Source organism: Seriola lalandi, unplaced genomic scaffold (genome assembly GCF_002814215.2).
Source record: "Seriola lalandi dorsalis isolate HSWRI2012SDOR001 ecotype SW California unplaced genomic scaffold, Sedor1 jcf7180002054899, whole genome shotgun sequence".
NCBI lineage: Eukaryota > Metazoa > Chordata > Actinopteri > Carangiformes > Carangidae > Seriola > Seriola lalandi.
Window position 1 is genome coordinate 238,600 of NW_019525451.1, and position 15,336 is coordinate 253,935.

At 43.6% G+C, this 15,336-nt stretch overlaps 4 protein-coding genes across 4 annotated transcripts in view; 2 read left to right on the plus strand and 2 right to left on the minus strand.

Moving 5' to 3' along the window:
- LOC111672406 (tubulin alpha-1A chain-like) overlaps window positions 1-782 on the plus strand; it is a 2,517-nt gene extending 1,735 nt beyond the window's left edge. Inside the window, exon 3 of the mRNA XM_087180274.1 lies at window positions 1-782. Within this exon, the coding sequence (XP_087036400.1) occupies window positions 1-767 (767 nt within the window). The 3' untranslated portion in view covers window positions 768-782.
- A 1,716-nt stretch (window positions 783-2,498) lies between these two features.
- On the plus strand, window positions 2,499-4,445 carry LOC111672452 (tubulin alpha-1A chain-like). Its single transcript, XM_023429872.2, has 3 exons — window positions 2,499-2,721; window positions 2,812-2,960; window positions 3,035-4,445. The coding sequence occupies exons 1-3, from the start codon at window positions 2,601-2,603 to the stop codon at window positions 4,013-4,015; spliced, it is 1,251 nt and encodes a 416-aa protein (XP_023285640.2). The 5' UTR covers window positions 2,499-2,600; the 3' UTR covers window positions 4,016-4,445.
- Window positions 4,446-6,155: 1,710 nt separating this feature from the next.
- LOC111672454 (tubulin alpha chain-like) lies at window positions 6,156-10,051 on the minus strand. The gene is made up of 4 exons (XM_023429873.2): window positions 9,957-10,051; window positions 8,296-8,518; window positions 7,413-7,561; window positions 6,156-7,317 (listed from the first exon to the last, which is right to left on the minus strand). Exons 1-4 carry the CDS (start codon window positions 9,957-9,959, stop codon window positions 6,343-6,345), a joined length of 1,350 nt encoding a protein of 449 aa, XP_023285641.1. The 5' UTR covers window positions 9,960-10,051; the 3' UTR covers window positions 6,156-6,342.
- A 1,303-nt stretch (window positions 10,052-11,354) lies between these two features.
- LOC111672457 (receptor-type tyrosine-protein phosphatase-like N) overlaps window positions 11,355-15,336 on the minus strand; it is an 18,166-nt gene continuing 14,184 nt past the window's right edge. Inside the window, exons 18-23 of the mRNA XM_023429885.2 lie at window positions 15,070-15,189; window positions 14,819-14,985; window positions 13,052-13,105; window positions 12,688-12,752; window positions 12,495-12,568; window positions 11,355-12,033 (exon numbers count right to left, since the gene is read on the minus strand). Coding sequence (XP_023285653.1) covers window positions 11,962-12,033; window positions 12,495-12,568; window positions 12,688-12,752; window positions 13,052-13,105; window positions 14,819-14,985; window positions 15,070-15,189 — 552 coding nt within the window. The 3' untranslated portion in view covers window positions 11,355-11,961. The remainder of the gene's footprint in view (window positions 12,034-12,494; window positions 12,569-12,687; window positions 12,753-13,051; window positions 13,106-14,818; window positions 14,986-15,069; window positions 15,190-15,336) is intronic.

A 15,336-nucleotide genomic window follows, 5' to 3' on the forward strand; every position in this document is an offset into this window, starting at 1 on the left:
ACTCCGACTGCGCCTTCATGGTGGACAACGAGGCCATCTACGACATCTGCCGCAGGAACCTGGACATCGAGCGTCCCACCTACACCAACCTCAACAGGCTGATCGGACAGATCGTCTCCTCCATCACCGCCTCCCTGCGCTTCGACGGCGCCCTGAACGTGGACCTGACGGAGTTCCAGACCAACCTGGTGCCCTACCCTCGTATCCACTTCCCTCTGGCCACCTACGCCCCAGTTATCTCAGCAGAGAAAGCCTATCACGAGCAGCTCTCCGTAGCAGAGATCACCAACGCCTGCTTCGAGCCAGCCAATCAGATGGTGAAGTGCGACCCTCGTCACGGCAAGTACATGGCCTGCTGCCTCCTGTATCGTGGAGATGTTGTACCCAAAGAAGTAAACGCTGCCATCGCCACCATCAAGACCAAGCGCACCATCCAGTTTGTGGACTGGTGTCCCACTGGCTTCAAGGTGGGCATCAACTACCAGCCTCCCACCGTGGTTCCTGGAGGAGACCTGGCCAAGGTGCAGAGGGCCGTGTGCATGCTGAGCAACACCACCGCCATCGCCGAGGCCTGGGCTCGACTCGACCACAAGTTCGACCTGATGTACGCCAAGAGGGCCTTCGTCCACTGGTACGTCGGAGAGGGAATGGAGGAGGGAGAGTTCTCAGAGGCCAGAGAGGACATGGCCGCCCTGGAGAAGGATTACGAAGAGGTGGGAACCGACAGCGTTGGGGACGAAGGAGAGGAAGAAGGGGAGGAATATTAAGAGCTCAGATCTAAGCCACAATTGTATTTCAGTTGTCACAAAACAACAATATCAAACACTGATTCAACTCTTCGAAACAAGAACACAAAATGAAAAATAAAGCTAAACTCCAGCATGTGTCTGTTTTATTTGTGCTAAAAGTTGTTATAAAGGTAATAAAGTCTGTCAGTAACAATGAGAGGACATGCAGGGACACAGCAACCACCACCTCCCTGTTGTGTGCTCTGTGTGTGCTCCTGCATTGAGAGTGTGTTTGTACACACACACACACACACACACACACACACCTCTTGAACCACTGCCCCGCCTGTTAGGATCAGCCGACATCCGAGAGCAAAGACGGGTGAGAAAAGAGTAACTAGGGAAACTAAACGGGAGCATGTTCTGGCAAAACCCTCCTGGGAGATTCAAACAGTTTGTCGTCACGTCTCTACAGTTACCATCAGATCCAGAGGTCACATATTACAGCCTCGTTCAACTCATACAGCAGAGTGTCTTTTTAAAAATATTTCATGCATCCGGACAATCAAATAGGACCAGCATGCTCCTGTTGTGTTTCTCTGGTGTGATAAAACTCGGTGCATTAGTCGATGCTCTTTAACCCGCTGGAGAAGAGACAACAATAACGTCACCTGCCTTAGAGAGAAGCGTGCTCGAATGTTGTCCCCAGGCAGACGGCCATCTTTGCATTGCAAATGAATCTCAACCAAAGTGGTGATGCAGCAGTGATCTGTAACAAAAGCCTATTCAGGTCACTCTGGGGAGGTATCTGTTTTCCCTCCTGTGGGAGATTAGAGAATGGAGGCCACGGTAACAGAGCCAAGTTTTAAGGTGAACAAGCTCTAGCAGAGAAGTGGGTTTTTCACATACAGATCTTTTATTTGCTGTGTAACTAACAGGACGTGAGTTTGATCCATCAGCAGGTAAACCAACATTTTACAAAAGCCTGTCCAAGTATTCATGAACAAGTCTGAACTCCTGCCTGGTCTTAAATCTAAAATGTGAAATTTGAGAGGAGGCCGAACATGTTTCTCTGCCACTTGTTGGTAGTTACTCGTCTGTGTAACAACAGCCATCGTTCCTCAGCCGTGTACGGTGGGGAGGAGGCCGGTGCATTGTCTTTTATTGTGCTCTTCCTCCTCCTCATCTTTCATTGAAGGAGACGGTGTTTGCTTCTCCAGCTCCTCCTGTTACCACAACATGCCGGGGCCGTTGCCTGGTGATGCTGCGCTATAAAGCAGCTTCTCGCACACTCGTACCTGACACAAACATCCCCAACCACTCCTCTCAGGTGAACGAGGGACTGCTCCGAGAGACGAAAACATGGTGAGGACTGCTTTTATTTTATGTCTTGGTTCCGCACATGAGCTACATCCCACCACAGAAACAGTTTGAGCCACAGGAAGTAAAACCTGTGCCGTGAATATTAATGTTCGGGACTTGGTGACAGCACTACTCTTTGTGTTTGGTGTATAAAGCAAATTTGAGACCTGTTGGATTTCAGAGCCGCAAACATGATCCCATCCTGTCATTCTATAGTAGCTACGGTCGGGTCCCTTCACAGTGTCATTGGTTTGTGAAGGATTACTTACCTGAAGTGAAACACACTGCGTCTTTAAAACATTCCTACAACCAGCTAATTGTTGTCTTTAATTTAAGAGCGTTATCTGATTTTCTTTTAAAAAACTGTTTACAAGAAGTTCTTGACATTTGAACGACTCGTTCTTTCAGCGTGAATGTATCTCTGTCCACGTTGGCCAAGCTGGAGCCCAGATTGGCAATGCATGCTGGGAGCTGTACTGCCTGGAGCACGGCATCCAGCCGGACGGTCAGATGCCCAGCGACAAGACCATCGGAGGGGGGGACGACTCCTTCAACACCTTCTTCAGTGAGACCGGAGCCGGCAAACATGTTCCCAGAGCTGTGTTTGTGGACCTGGAGCCGACGGTCATCGGTCAGATTATTGTTCTCTGATGCAGATTTGTCCTGGAGGTTGAACCGGGTTTGAGAACGACATTGTTTCTTTGGTGTTTCCCAATTACAGACGAGGTCCGTACAGGAACCTACCGCCAGCTCTTCCATCCCGAGCAGCTGATCACCGGAAAGGAAGACGCAGCCAACAACTACGCTCGTGGTCACTACACCATCGGCAAGGAGATCATCGACCTGGTCCTGGACAGGATTCGTAAACTGGTGAGTTTGGCTGCAAACATGTCATTTCTGTCTGAAAGTATGAAAGGAGTTCTGATATATTCAGTGTCCTGCAGGCGGACCAGTGCACAGGGCTCCAAGGTTTCCTCATCTTCCACTCCTTTGGAGGAGGAACCGGCTCTGGCTTCACCTCTCTGCTGATGGAGCGTCTCTCCGTCGACTACGGCAAAAAGTCCAAGCTGGAATTCGCCATCTACCCGGCTCCTCAGGTGTCCACAGCCGTGGTGGAGCCCTACAACTCCATCCTCACCACCCACACCACCCTGGAGCACTCCGACTGCGCCTTCATGGTGGACAACGAGGCCATCTACGACATCTGCCGCAGGAACCTGGACATCGAGCGTCCCACCTACACCAACCTCAACAGGCTGATCGGACAGATCGTCTCCTCCATCACCGCCTCCCTGCGCTTCGACGGCGCCCTGAACGTGGACCTGACGGAGTTCCAGACCAACTTGGTGCCCTACCCTCGTATCCACTTCCCTCTGGCCACCTACGCCCCAGTTATCTCAGCAGAGAAAGCCTATCACGAGCAGCTCTCCGTAGCAGAGATCACCAACGCCTGCTTCGAGCCAGCCAATCAGATGGTGAAGTGCGACCCTCGTCATGGCAAGTACATGGCCTGCTGCCTTTTATTCCGTGGCGACGTGGTGCCCAAGGACGTCAACTCTGCCATCGCCACCATCAAAACCAAGCGCACCATCCAGTTTGTGGACTGGTGTCCCACAGGCTTCAAGGTGGGCATCAACTACCAGCCTCCCACCGTGGTTCCTGGAGGAGACCTGGCCAAGGTGCAGAGGGCCGTGTGCATGCTGAGCAACACCACCGCCATCGCCGAGGCCTGGGCTCGACTCGACCACAAGTTCGACCTGATGTACGCCAAGAGGGCCTTCGTCCACTGGTACGTCGGAGAGGGAATGGAGGAGGGAGAGTTCTCAGAGGCCAGAGAGGACATGGCCGCCCTGGAGAAGGATTACGAAGAGGTGGGAACCGACACCATTGGGGACGAAGGAGAGGAAGAAGGGGAGGAATATTAAATTTGAAATAAACAACCAAAACCAGCAGTGACTGGGTCGTTTTAAAGGTCGTCTTACTGGTTTTTAGACATAATAGAGAGGGATGAAATCTGATAAATTATCCATAATTGAAGGATCTGTCTCAGTCTATTTTGAAAAGTTATAAAAGTTTTGTTTGAAGCATACTGAGGCCTTCATGTCCATTATTTTATGCATTTCCTGAACTTTTAAAAGTAATTTTTCCTTGTGTGAAATTCCACACATTGTGACATTTACATACTATTACAATACAAATAAATTCATGTCTTTACAGCTGCTAAATTCCTGTTAATCTGAAAGTAAAACGAGTCATATTCTATATTAGACATATCGTCACATCTGAACCATCGATTCAGTAACATATTGTCTTTCCTGTGTCTTTGTCTTGAAACAATAAACTGAGACATGTCTCTGTTGGTGTACTTTGTCTGACAACAGTCGCACACAGCACAGCTCACGCTTCATTAACTCACTCCACCTCCTCGATAAGCGCCACATATCTAAGTCTGATCCCTCCTCTCCGCCTCGTGCAGAGCCTTACGTGAAACAACTAAATACCTGGGGATTATTCCCAGCTCCTTTAGGAAACAGCAGAGTTCTGTCTTCATTACTCATGAAATAAATGATCATCTAATTATATAAACTATTCTTGATGATAAAATTATTGATAATCATCCTTTGTATTTGGGAGGATTTGAAGTTTGTCCTTTTTATTGATACTTTTTATTTTGGAGAAAACGTGTCAGTTAAACACAGTGTGTAACTTCTGCCTCTGGGGGTCTCAGACAAAACAATAAGATGGTGGTGGGTGACGTCATGAAGTACTGTGGGATCATGGGAGTTGTTGTCTTCACCATCATGGACAATATTACTTGTAGCTTTGAGCTTCTATTGGAAAATTATAATTCTTCCATTTCTTAAGGATCAACACAAAATAAAAGGAATATTTTTTAATCAATCTGATTATATTTATTATTTTTTGCTTCGTTTTAAATTAATGTTTTTATTTATTCATCTGGCATTTCTTTTTTACTTATTTAATATACTACTATTGTATTTATTATTTTCTTGTTATCAAGACTTTGACATCTATATGTTTTTAAACTGAGTTTCTGTTGTGATAATTTCTTATGTTGTTTATTTGGAATCTTAGAAATAAATTAAATCACACTTAATGTAAAGTGTAATGTTTTGGTTGGATATAGAACATTTCTTTAAGGCGTTGACTGGTTCAACTATTCAATTAGAAGAGACATTTAAAAAGTATATATATATATATATTGATTGTAAAAAAACTATTATATTATAAACAATAGAAACTTGTAAAGCCTTAAATATTTTTCCTAATATCTATATATAATCTCTTGCTTCACAGTACCCTGATGTATATGGTTTGTTTTTATAGTCATCGTTTATACATTTCCTTCTACTGTACTTATTTTACCGTATACTTTTTCAGAAGTTAATGTTTCCTTAATTTTCCTTTGTTCAATTGCTTTCATTAAATTAAACAGATAATGTTTTGAATAATAAAGCATTTAAAAATAAGAATTTTACCATATTAAGATGTATTTCTGTAGGCTTGAGAATTGATGGAAACATTTGGGGAAAGTATATATATATATATATATATATATATATATATAAATAAAACGTAGGTTTAGTCATTTATAGACATTTCAAGTTTAAGTTCTGTATGAAATTACTTCACCTTTGAAAGTTGCAGTGTCACTGCAGCATCTTTAATACTTACCACAACTCTGCAGGTCACCTTCTGATTTTATGTTTATAAAGATCAAACTATTACATTGAATCAAAGTTTCATTATTTTAAGTCCTTTATTCAAACAGGATTTCTTTGGTTCCAGATCCTAAAATGTTTCACTATTTGATGATTCTGTTTCAAAACAAGACATTTAATTTGGACATTTTAATTTTCCTTTAGTCACTTCCTGGAATTTCATTGACCTAGAGACATTCATAAATGAGTAAGTTCACTCCTGTAATATTACCTGTAACACTGCTGATAGTCACATGACTCATGAGCTTTTCCTTAGAGATGCTTATAAAAACCAATGTCAGCTGATTGTTAATGTGAACTGGAGTAAACACAGGACAAAGACTGACTTCATGTTCTTTATTAGTTAGGATGAATAACAATGAGGCAGGAAACTCATGTACTGAACTGGAATGTGCAGAATTTAGAGGAATGAGTCCAAACTGTTTAGCGACAACACTTTCTGGTGTTGAGATTTTCTTTCTGGGATTGGTGAAGCGATGGCGCCGCAGCGAGCAGCATGTTTCAGTGATCTAGTATTCCTCCCCTTCATCCTCTTCCCCAACACTGTCAGTTCCCACCTCTTCGTAATCCTTCTCCAGGGCGGCCATGTCCTCTCTGGCCTCTGAGAACTCTCCCTCCTCCATTCCCTCTCCGACGTACCAGTGGACGAAGGCCCTCTTGGCGTACATCAGGTCGAACTTGTGGTCGAGTCGAGCCCAGGCCTCGGCGATGGCGGTGGTGTTGCTCAGCATGCACACGGCCCTCTGCACCTTGGCCAGGTCTCCTCCAGGAACCACGGTGGGAGGCTGGTAGTTGATGCCCACCTTGAAGCCTGTGGGACACCAGTCCACAAACTGGATGGTGCGCTTGGTCTTGATGGTGGCGATGGCAGAGTTGACATCTTTAGGTACAACATCTCCACGATACAGGAGGCAGCAGGCCATGTACTTGCCGTGACGAGGGTCGCACTTCACCATCTGATTGGCTGGCTCGAAACAGGCGTTTGTGATGTCAGCAACGGAGAGCTGCTCGTGATAGGCTTTCTCTGCTGAGATAACTGGGGCGTAGGTGGCCAGAGGGAAGTGGATGCGAGGGTAGGGCACCAAGTTGGTCTGGAACTCCGTCAGGTCCACGTTCAGGGCGCCGTCGAAGCGCAGGGAGGCGGTGATGGAGGAGACGATCTGTCCGATCAGCCTGTTGAGGTTGGTGTAGGTGGGACGCTCGATGTCCAGGTTCCTGCGGCAGATGTCGTAGATGGCCTCGTTGTCCACCATGAAGGCGCAGTCGGAGTGCTCCAGGGTGGTGTGGGTGGTGAGGATGGAGTTGTAGGGCTCCACCACGGCTGTGGACACCTGGGGGGCAGGGTAGACCGCAAACTCCAGCTTGGACTTTTTGCCGTAGTCGACGGAGAGACGCTCCATCAGCAGAGAGGTGAAGCCAGAGCCGGTTCCTCCTCCGAAGGAGTGGAAGATGAGGAAACCTTGGAGCCCTGTGCACTGGTCCGCCTGAGGGAGACAGTTTTAAAATGAGGTCATGTGAACCAGTGATTTCTCAGTTGAAAACGCCACACGTCCAACACATTATGAAAATTTGAACTCACTAGTTTACGAGTCCTGTCCAGAACCAGGTCAATGATCTCCTTGCCGACGGTGTAGTGACCACGAGCGTAGTTGTTGGCGGCGTCCTCCTTTCCAGTGATCAGCTGTTCGGGGTGGAAGAGCTGGCGGTAGGTTCCAGTTCGCACTTCATCTGAGGATCAACGAGAAAACAGTGACGCTCCATCTCACTCTACAAGTCGGTCGGCTGATCAAACAGGATTTCTGGCCATTTGCTTCAGGACTTAGTGACACTTAATTCCAAGTACTGATCCTCATTGATGTGTCCTAGTGACAACTCACACACTGAAAGTTGCATCAGATGGTGATGAGGTTTGTATCAGGCTGAGCATTTATTTTTAAAGTTCTTGTTGAGCCTTTTGTGTTTCAACATTTTACATTTGAAAACTTTGGCTTCATTTGAATGAAAAGAGTTTGTGGAAAATATATTTACATGTTTGACACGAGGGGCAAAACAGTCAGATGTTTAAAATTCTGTCCTTGTTTCCTTTGTTCAATATGTAAACTTCACTTTTAATGTTTGACAGAAGTTCATGTTTAGTCTGGAATAACTTGGGTTATTCATGTTTGAACTCAAGTTAATCAAACTAAATTAAAACCAGAAACGTACAAATATGTCATTTAAGTAAAAGTTTTATTTTTTATTTATAAATACAGGAAACTCAAAATCTCATTTGCTGACATTTAAAGACCAGACTATTAATCATTTAGAAAAAATAGATCTGAGATTAAATGATAATAAAATTGTATTTTTTTGAGCCCTAATAATCTTTAGGGTTTGTATAATGTGCTTCTGCATCATTACTTCCAGACTAGTTCTATTTAAAGGCACTAGTTTCCTGTTTGTTTAGTAAAGTCAGTGTTTACCTATGACAGTCGGCTCCAGGTCCACAAACACAGCTCTGGGAACATGTTTGCCGGCTCCAGTCTCACTGAAGAAGGTGTTGAAGGAGTCGTCCCCCCCTCCAATGGTCTTGTCGCTGGGCATCTGACCGTCCGGCTGGATACCATGCTCCAGGCAGTAGAGTTCCCAGCATGCATTGCCCATCTGGGTGCCGGCCTGGCCGACGTGCATAGAAATACACTCACGCTGCAAGGGGGGGGGGAGAAAAGAAGGCTCAGTCACCAGCTTCTACAGAGCCGTGCTAAATAACCAGACAAACCTGCACCATGAACCACTTCACATTCAGATTGTTCTTTAATGTTTCTGCTGTTAGTTTGTACAGTTCTTCCTCTGTGGTGAATTGCTGACCCAGATCACACATCGGCTCGTCCTCAGAGCCTGTGTCTGACATCATGATATGCCCTGGTTTGATTTTTATAATAAGAAACATCACATCACTCATACTGATCAGACCCCTTCATGGTTATTTTAAAATAGTTTTTATTAGAAACCTTAAGCAGGCAAGACAAAGTAAGCTTGTGTCGTCCACAAAAATAATTTTCATCTTTTTAACAAAGCATCTGCAATAAAAACATGATTGTATTAGTATTCACTTCATGCAATTAATATGCAGTTATTCCGTTTCAAATCTGCACTGTAACTCCTATTTACTGGAGCCGGAAATAACATTGTCCTAATTAATACGTCATATACTTTGTCAATCATTTGAAACGGCTTAAAAAGGGATTTAAATAAATTAATAAATAAATCAACCGTTTCCGTGCGCTTTCATTTTTATTGACGCATCGATCGATTGGCTGAAAGGATTCGGCTCTAAAGTTGCTGCATCTCGATATATTCCGACATTAATAGACTAAACGTTTCAAAAATACAGCGTCATCATCTACTTAGGCGGGAACTTTTGGCAAATCCGTGGCCTCAGGTGATGACTTTCAGCAGGCCCTGATGAATCATGTATGCTGAGTCACATGGCAGGTTGCTGCAGACCTGTGGTGGGCTGACTGCTGCCCCCCCCCCCCCGTAACTGAGTGAGCAGCAAAAACCACCCATCAGGGAGGAGTGTAAAAAACATCCATACCGGCAGGAGGAGGTCCTCCTCCCTGCCCCCACGCTGCTCACTGCAAAGCCCTACCTTTGTGTAACGTTCACGGACTTGGGCGTTATCTGATGGCGCCCACCAGCTCACGCGCTCTTAAGTTTCATTCTCAGCTCCTGCATTTACAGCCACACGGACACAAAAGGCTTTCCCGAGAGCTATTTTAATGTATTTTGCGCATATGACGAACAAGGTTAACCGTATTTTTCTGTCAGCCATCTTTTTTTTTTTTCCATTTGAAACTGCGCCAGTAGTTTGGCCTTGTTCCACGTCAAACAACGCTACGCACTCACAGGCGGGAACATAACCGACAAACAGCTTCACGTCAATTTAATAAAACGTTACGGCTTTTATGCAACCTTTAAACCACATATGAACGATTAAACATATTAATGCGTATTATTTAATCATGCGAAATTACGCTTAAGAGAAAAAAAAATGCGTTTTTCTCCCCAACAGAAACAAAAGCCAGTCTTTTATCAACCATCTAAAAACGCCAGTGGGTCTTTTTCAATCTTTAATACTCACCATTTTTCAGACTGTTTTTCTCCTTCTCGCCGACGTGAAGTATCGGTTGCTGAAGGCAGTACTGAGGAGGGGAAGTGAAGCTCCTGGTATTTATGGGTTTCTGAGGAGGCGGAGCCAAAGTGGCGGTTTGAATTTCCTGTCGGCGGGAGCAAACGTTAGCCGGTGCTGCATTCAGGTGTAGCTAGAAAAATTCAGATTCTTATAATTGTGCTGATTCATCTCAGTGACAAGTATAAAAAATAACGCGGATCTGTGTCTGTATCGGTCACAGAGACGGGGGTTTGAGACAAATTAAACGCCGTAAGTGACACTTATTAAATTGTCTTAATTGTAGTCCTTAAAATAGAAATGGTCAGTCTTACACTTTTTTTTCTGGCCTGCGGTTTAGAAATCAGAGGTAAACTTTATCCCCCTGATGAAATGATGAAATGATGAATGAGTGAAGCCTGAAGCTCAAACTACTTTACCGGGAGCAGATTAAACCTCCATTATGTTTATAACTGATAAAGCTTTAATCTCCGCTGCTGTGGGAGCTGAGGGATAATTTTGAAGCTGTTGTGATGGGGCCAGTGTGTCGTCTAATTCTGGACCAGGCTAAATCCTGGAGCAGCAGCAGCAGGGTCCGATAGTGTGGTGTTTCTGGGGTAAGTCCACTGAGAGTTTAATTTCTGGGTCAAGACTCGAGAAACAAACTGAGAAGAGACAAAAGACCCAAACAGCCTCGTGGATTTATCTGTCTGAGATAATGAGGGACGTTTGACTAGATAAGGACTCTGCCTGTTTGAGTTAAAGCTTCAAAACAGAACCTGTGTCTCTGTTATTTCATCTGATCGATCTGATTTATGGTTCAAAGACACAAATATAGAATACAATCCCACCTATATGAAACTAGCATTGGTTCTATGTCACATTTAAAATCTGCAGTAAATCATATAAATCATAGAATTTAGCTTTATATATATATATATATATATATATATATAAACTGATCAAATTTTTAGTTTCCAAATTGCCAAGAAAGAAAGTATGAGGCTTATTAGGTTAATATATAATGGCAATATATTAATTGAATATTAATTAAGATAGAAAAAGATATATATATAACCAACGTTAATTTAATTGTCTTTTTAAGGTGCTGCATAAGAATTACTGTTATACCACAGACAGGATGCATAAAAGGTCAAAGGTGAATGTGCATGACCTTCACTAAATCCTCTCTGTTTATTATGGGTACAATGAGACAGGACATAAGGGTTATTAATTTGCTATTCACAAGAGGTTATTTGGAAACTTTTAGAAACTTTAGAAAATGAAATGATGTAAATGAGCATATATTAATAATAAACTTTAAAACATGGATTATAAGGTACAGAAAGCCACAGAAGTCAAACGGAGTGATTGCAGCACTTAAACACAAAAAGATTTATTTAAGGTCTCACAGATACAAAATAGCTTTTATTTTTTCATAGAATAGCATTTCTTTCTTTTTTTTTTTATTTCATTTTCTGACTTGCATGAGGTAAACAACGATCTATCCACTTCAAATGATCTGAATGGCACAAAGAGAAGGACGCAGTGTGTTAGTCGTGTGAGGAGGGAGGGAAGCTACAGATGTGGAAACGAGCATAATCCAACTTCATCCCTTCAGATTCTTAACCAGTGATCTTTAAAGTCTCACAAATGAAGCTGGAAATATTAGTTTTTGGGACAGGCAGCTTCATTGCCTCTTTGTTTTAATGCGTGTTGTTAGAACAGCTTCATTTTTTTAATTCTCTGATTGTCCCTGAACACATCACAGCTGCACCACAAAACACTTAGAAATCAGATAAACTGTCTGTGTGAATCCTTCCAAACCTTAAAGTCGTTATGTTACGATTCAAGGCATCACCGGACAGACAGATCATGACAATCATCATCATCATCATAGAGAGGAAAGCAAAGGTAAATCTGAGTGCGAGAGTCGGTGGGGGGGGGGCAGAGGGGGCGGGTCTGGGTGTAACTGGTTTCACTGGGGCAGAGCTTTCAGGATGGCGTTGACTTCCTCTGCGACAGCGGTCAGCGCAAACTCAAACTGGTCCTGGAAACAAGAAGAAAGACAATTATTATTAAAGATGGCTGCTGCAGGGGGGGGGAGTGGTTTGAGAGCTCATTTCAGACGGACAATATTTCAAATAAAAATTTACATAGTGGCTTAAACTGACTTCTACACCTGCAGGGTGTCGGTGGGTGGAGAGCAGGACTGGGTGCTGCACCAGCAGACTCCTGACTCACCCTCAGCTCCTCACTTTGGACACTGACACTCTATTGTTAGTGTTTGGTTCCTCTTTACTCATGTTATCTCTACAGCCTGGTTCTAATGTGGCAGGTGGGGTCCAGCAGGTTCAGGTGGATTAGGAGAAACGGGCAGGTGTCACAGAGACGGACTGTGACTATATCTTACACAATAGTGGACATGGAGACAGACAGTTCCTGGTGCACATATGCAAAGTATACGATATTAAAATGCTGAGAAATGAAATGTTTGTTGCTTGAACCCACCTTAGTGCGAACCATCCCAGGCCTCTGGTCGCGCACGTGCTCGAGTGTCGCGGCGATGTCGATCTCTTTCACACCTGCAGCGCAACAGGCAGGAAGCAGATTCATGTTTATATGATGGTGACGTAATAATTAAACATGACCATATGAAGCGTGTTGATTAAAAACAATAAATGTGATTATAAATAAACCTCACCTTTAGCCATGCGATTCAGAACCATGTCGATCAGGATGTAAGTCCCAGTCCGGCCTGTGCCGTCGCTATGGAAACAGCATCACAAAACAGACTTTAAAAAAAATCTAAATGATCAAATTCAGTTTGAGAAATGAACTAATGAATGAAAGAGATAATTAGAAATAAAGTGATTACAGTGGAAAACAAACATCAGGGTGAAAGACATTTGAGACATACACTGCAAAACTGTTGCATATGTCTGCCACCTACTGGACTGATGCGGTACTACAATGGAGAGCATCCGCCCTCTATTATCTATTGTTATCTGTCTGTCTGGTGTAGGCCGATGCAACTGCACATGCATCATTTTAAAAAAAGAGTTTACCTGCAGTGCACGATGATGGGGCAGGAGCGTCCTCTGTAGCACTTATTCACCTTCCTGAGGCGAAAACATGACAAACAAGAAGGTTACTGAAACAATATCACGTCATGGTAATGAAAATAAAAACCAGCCATGGTTTACTTCCTGCTGGTATATTTATTATTTATTCATGACTGTCATCAGGTACATGAACGAGCAAACATGCAGGAGACATTTACAATCAGAGGATTATAAAAATGAGATGAATGTAAAACAGTTCTGCATCTATATTTACAAAACTCATCATGTTCAGTTTTTATTGATGTGTAAATTCACTCATGTTGATTACTGAGCTCATAGTTAAAGGTGGAGCTGGACTGGACGACATTATATTCACACTATCATATTGTGATTATTTTGGCAGATAGATAGATAGATACTTTATTTTATTTGTCCCCTAGGATATATAATATAATATAATATAATATGCATGTTCCTTTACATGTGTAGGGGTGTCTCTGCTTCATTTATGGTCTGTTGTGACACATTTTACCTTTTTATCAAAATAAAATTGCAGCTCCTGTGATTTGGATATTGCACTTTTCCATATTGTGACTTCCATTAAGACGTTTCTCATTTTTTGTTAAATGTGGGAAGAATAAAAAACCCGTCCGAATGTGACACAGTCCAGTTCAACAGCAACATCAACTACAACCTCAAAACATGTGATTAAATTAACTGTGACGGTTTCAACAAGGCATCATCAGAGCGGATGTTATGGCTGCACAGGTGTACCTAATAAAGTGAGTAAAATACAGAATCTATGTTTATATATATATACGACCAACGTGATGCTCGTTCATGTATCTGTAAACAGGTAAAACACAAGCAGCAAGTGATGAAATAGACAGGTTAGTAAATAATTGAATGATCGTGCAAAAACAAACTTATTTCAAAATAAAACTTGACGGACTAAATAACATAAGTCAGATGAACGTTTTCATTTTCAGAAGCAGTATGCATGATGGATAGATAGATTAGGGGGGGGGTGGAAAGGGGTTTTCGGCGATGGACCTCCTGCTGCAGCCACATCAGTCCATGATCATTTTTGTGACTATGCAACTGGACCCAGACTACTAGCTGCAAACCACAAGAATGACACAGACAGATATGTTCAAAATTAAACCAAGGGCCCCGCTGACCTCCATCGCACAGGGTGGGAGGACGGGAAAAGAGAGGGAGGGGGGGCAGAGGAGGAGGAGGGAGCGGGGGAGGAAAGACTGAAGGGTGGGAGAGAGAACGACTGTTGCTTCATCATGTTACGACGGTCAGTGAGTTCAATTAGAGTGAAATCATTCAGTCATGATGAAATATGAACATGTCCGACAATGAGCAACAGGAACTTTAAAGCTAAAGACTTTGGAAGTAGAATCTGAAGTCAATCAGTCGCTGTTCTGGAGCTTTCGACCGCACCACTCAGTCTTCCTCAGCGGACGGCAACAGTGACGAGGTGTCCTCCAGAAAGAAACTGAACACATTTAAATTTGAATCTACTGTTTCATGACAACTGAGCAAAAAGTCTTCTGCTGAGGAAGCTCAAGTGATACAATCGAAAGCTCCAGAACGGGAACCTTTCAGATATCTGCAAAACAACTAATTATTTAAATTTTATCTGTAATTTAAGTCTAAATTCTAATTTCTAGAAAATTCTATTGAACAGGTTGAAATATTCTTATTACACTGTGTGTGTGTGTGTGTGTGTGTGTGTGTGTGTACAGGTAGCAGCAGTACCTGCGGAAGTCCAGCAGGGGGCGTGTGGAGGTGGGGATGCCCTGAGCCGGCCAGCTGAGGAAGTGGAACTGAGTGAGCGTCCTGGTCTCCTGCGTCTGCACGTTCTTCAGGTAGAAACTCCTCACCAGGAAGTCGTTACACCAGATGTGCTCAGACACCAGGTTCACCTGAGGGACCGAGACGCACTTTACTCATGGTAACCAAACCTGTGGGTATTACAGTGAACGCACCGGGGTGTCACCTGCTCTGACCTCATAGATGTGGTAGAGGGAGGAGCCTTCGTCGGGCCAGTAGCGGTCACACTGTTTCTCTCCGTCCTCCACCAGAGCCGTCATCATCACGATCACGGTGCAGCCGTTCTCCCAGACCATCTACCACAGCATCAAACACAACAGCATCAAACACAACAGCATCAATCACAACAGCATCAATCACAACAGCATCAATCACAACAGCATCAAACACAACAGCATCAATCAATCACAACAGCATCAAACACAACAGCATCAATCAATCAC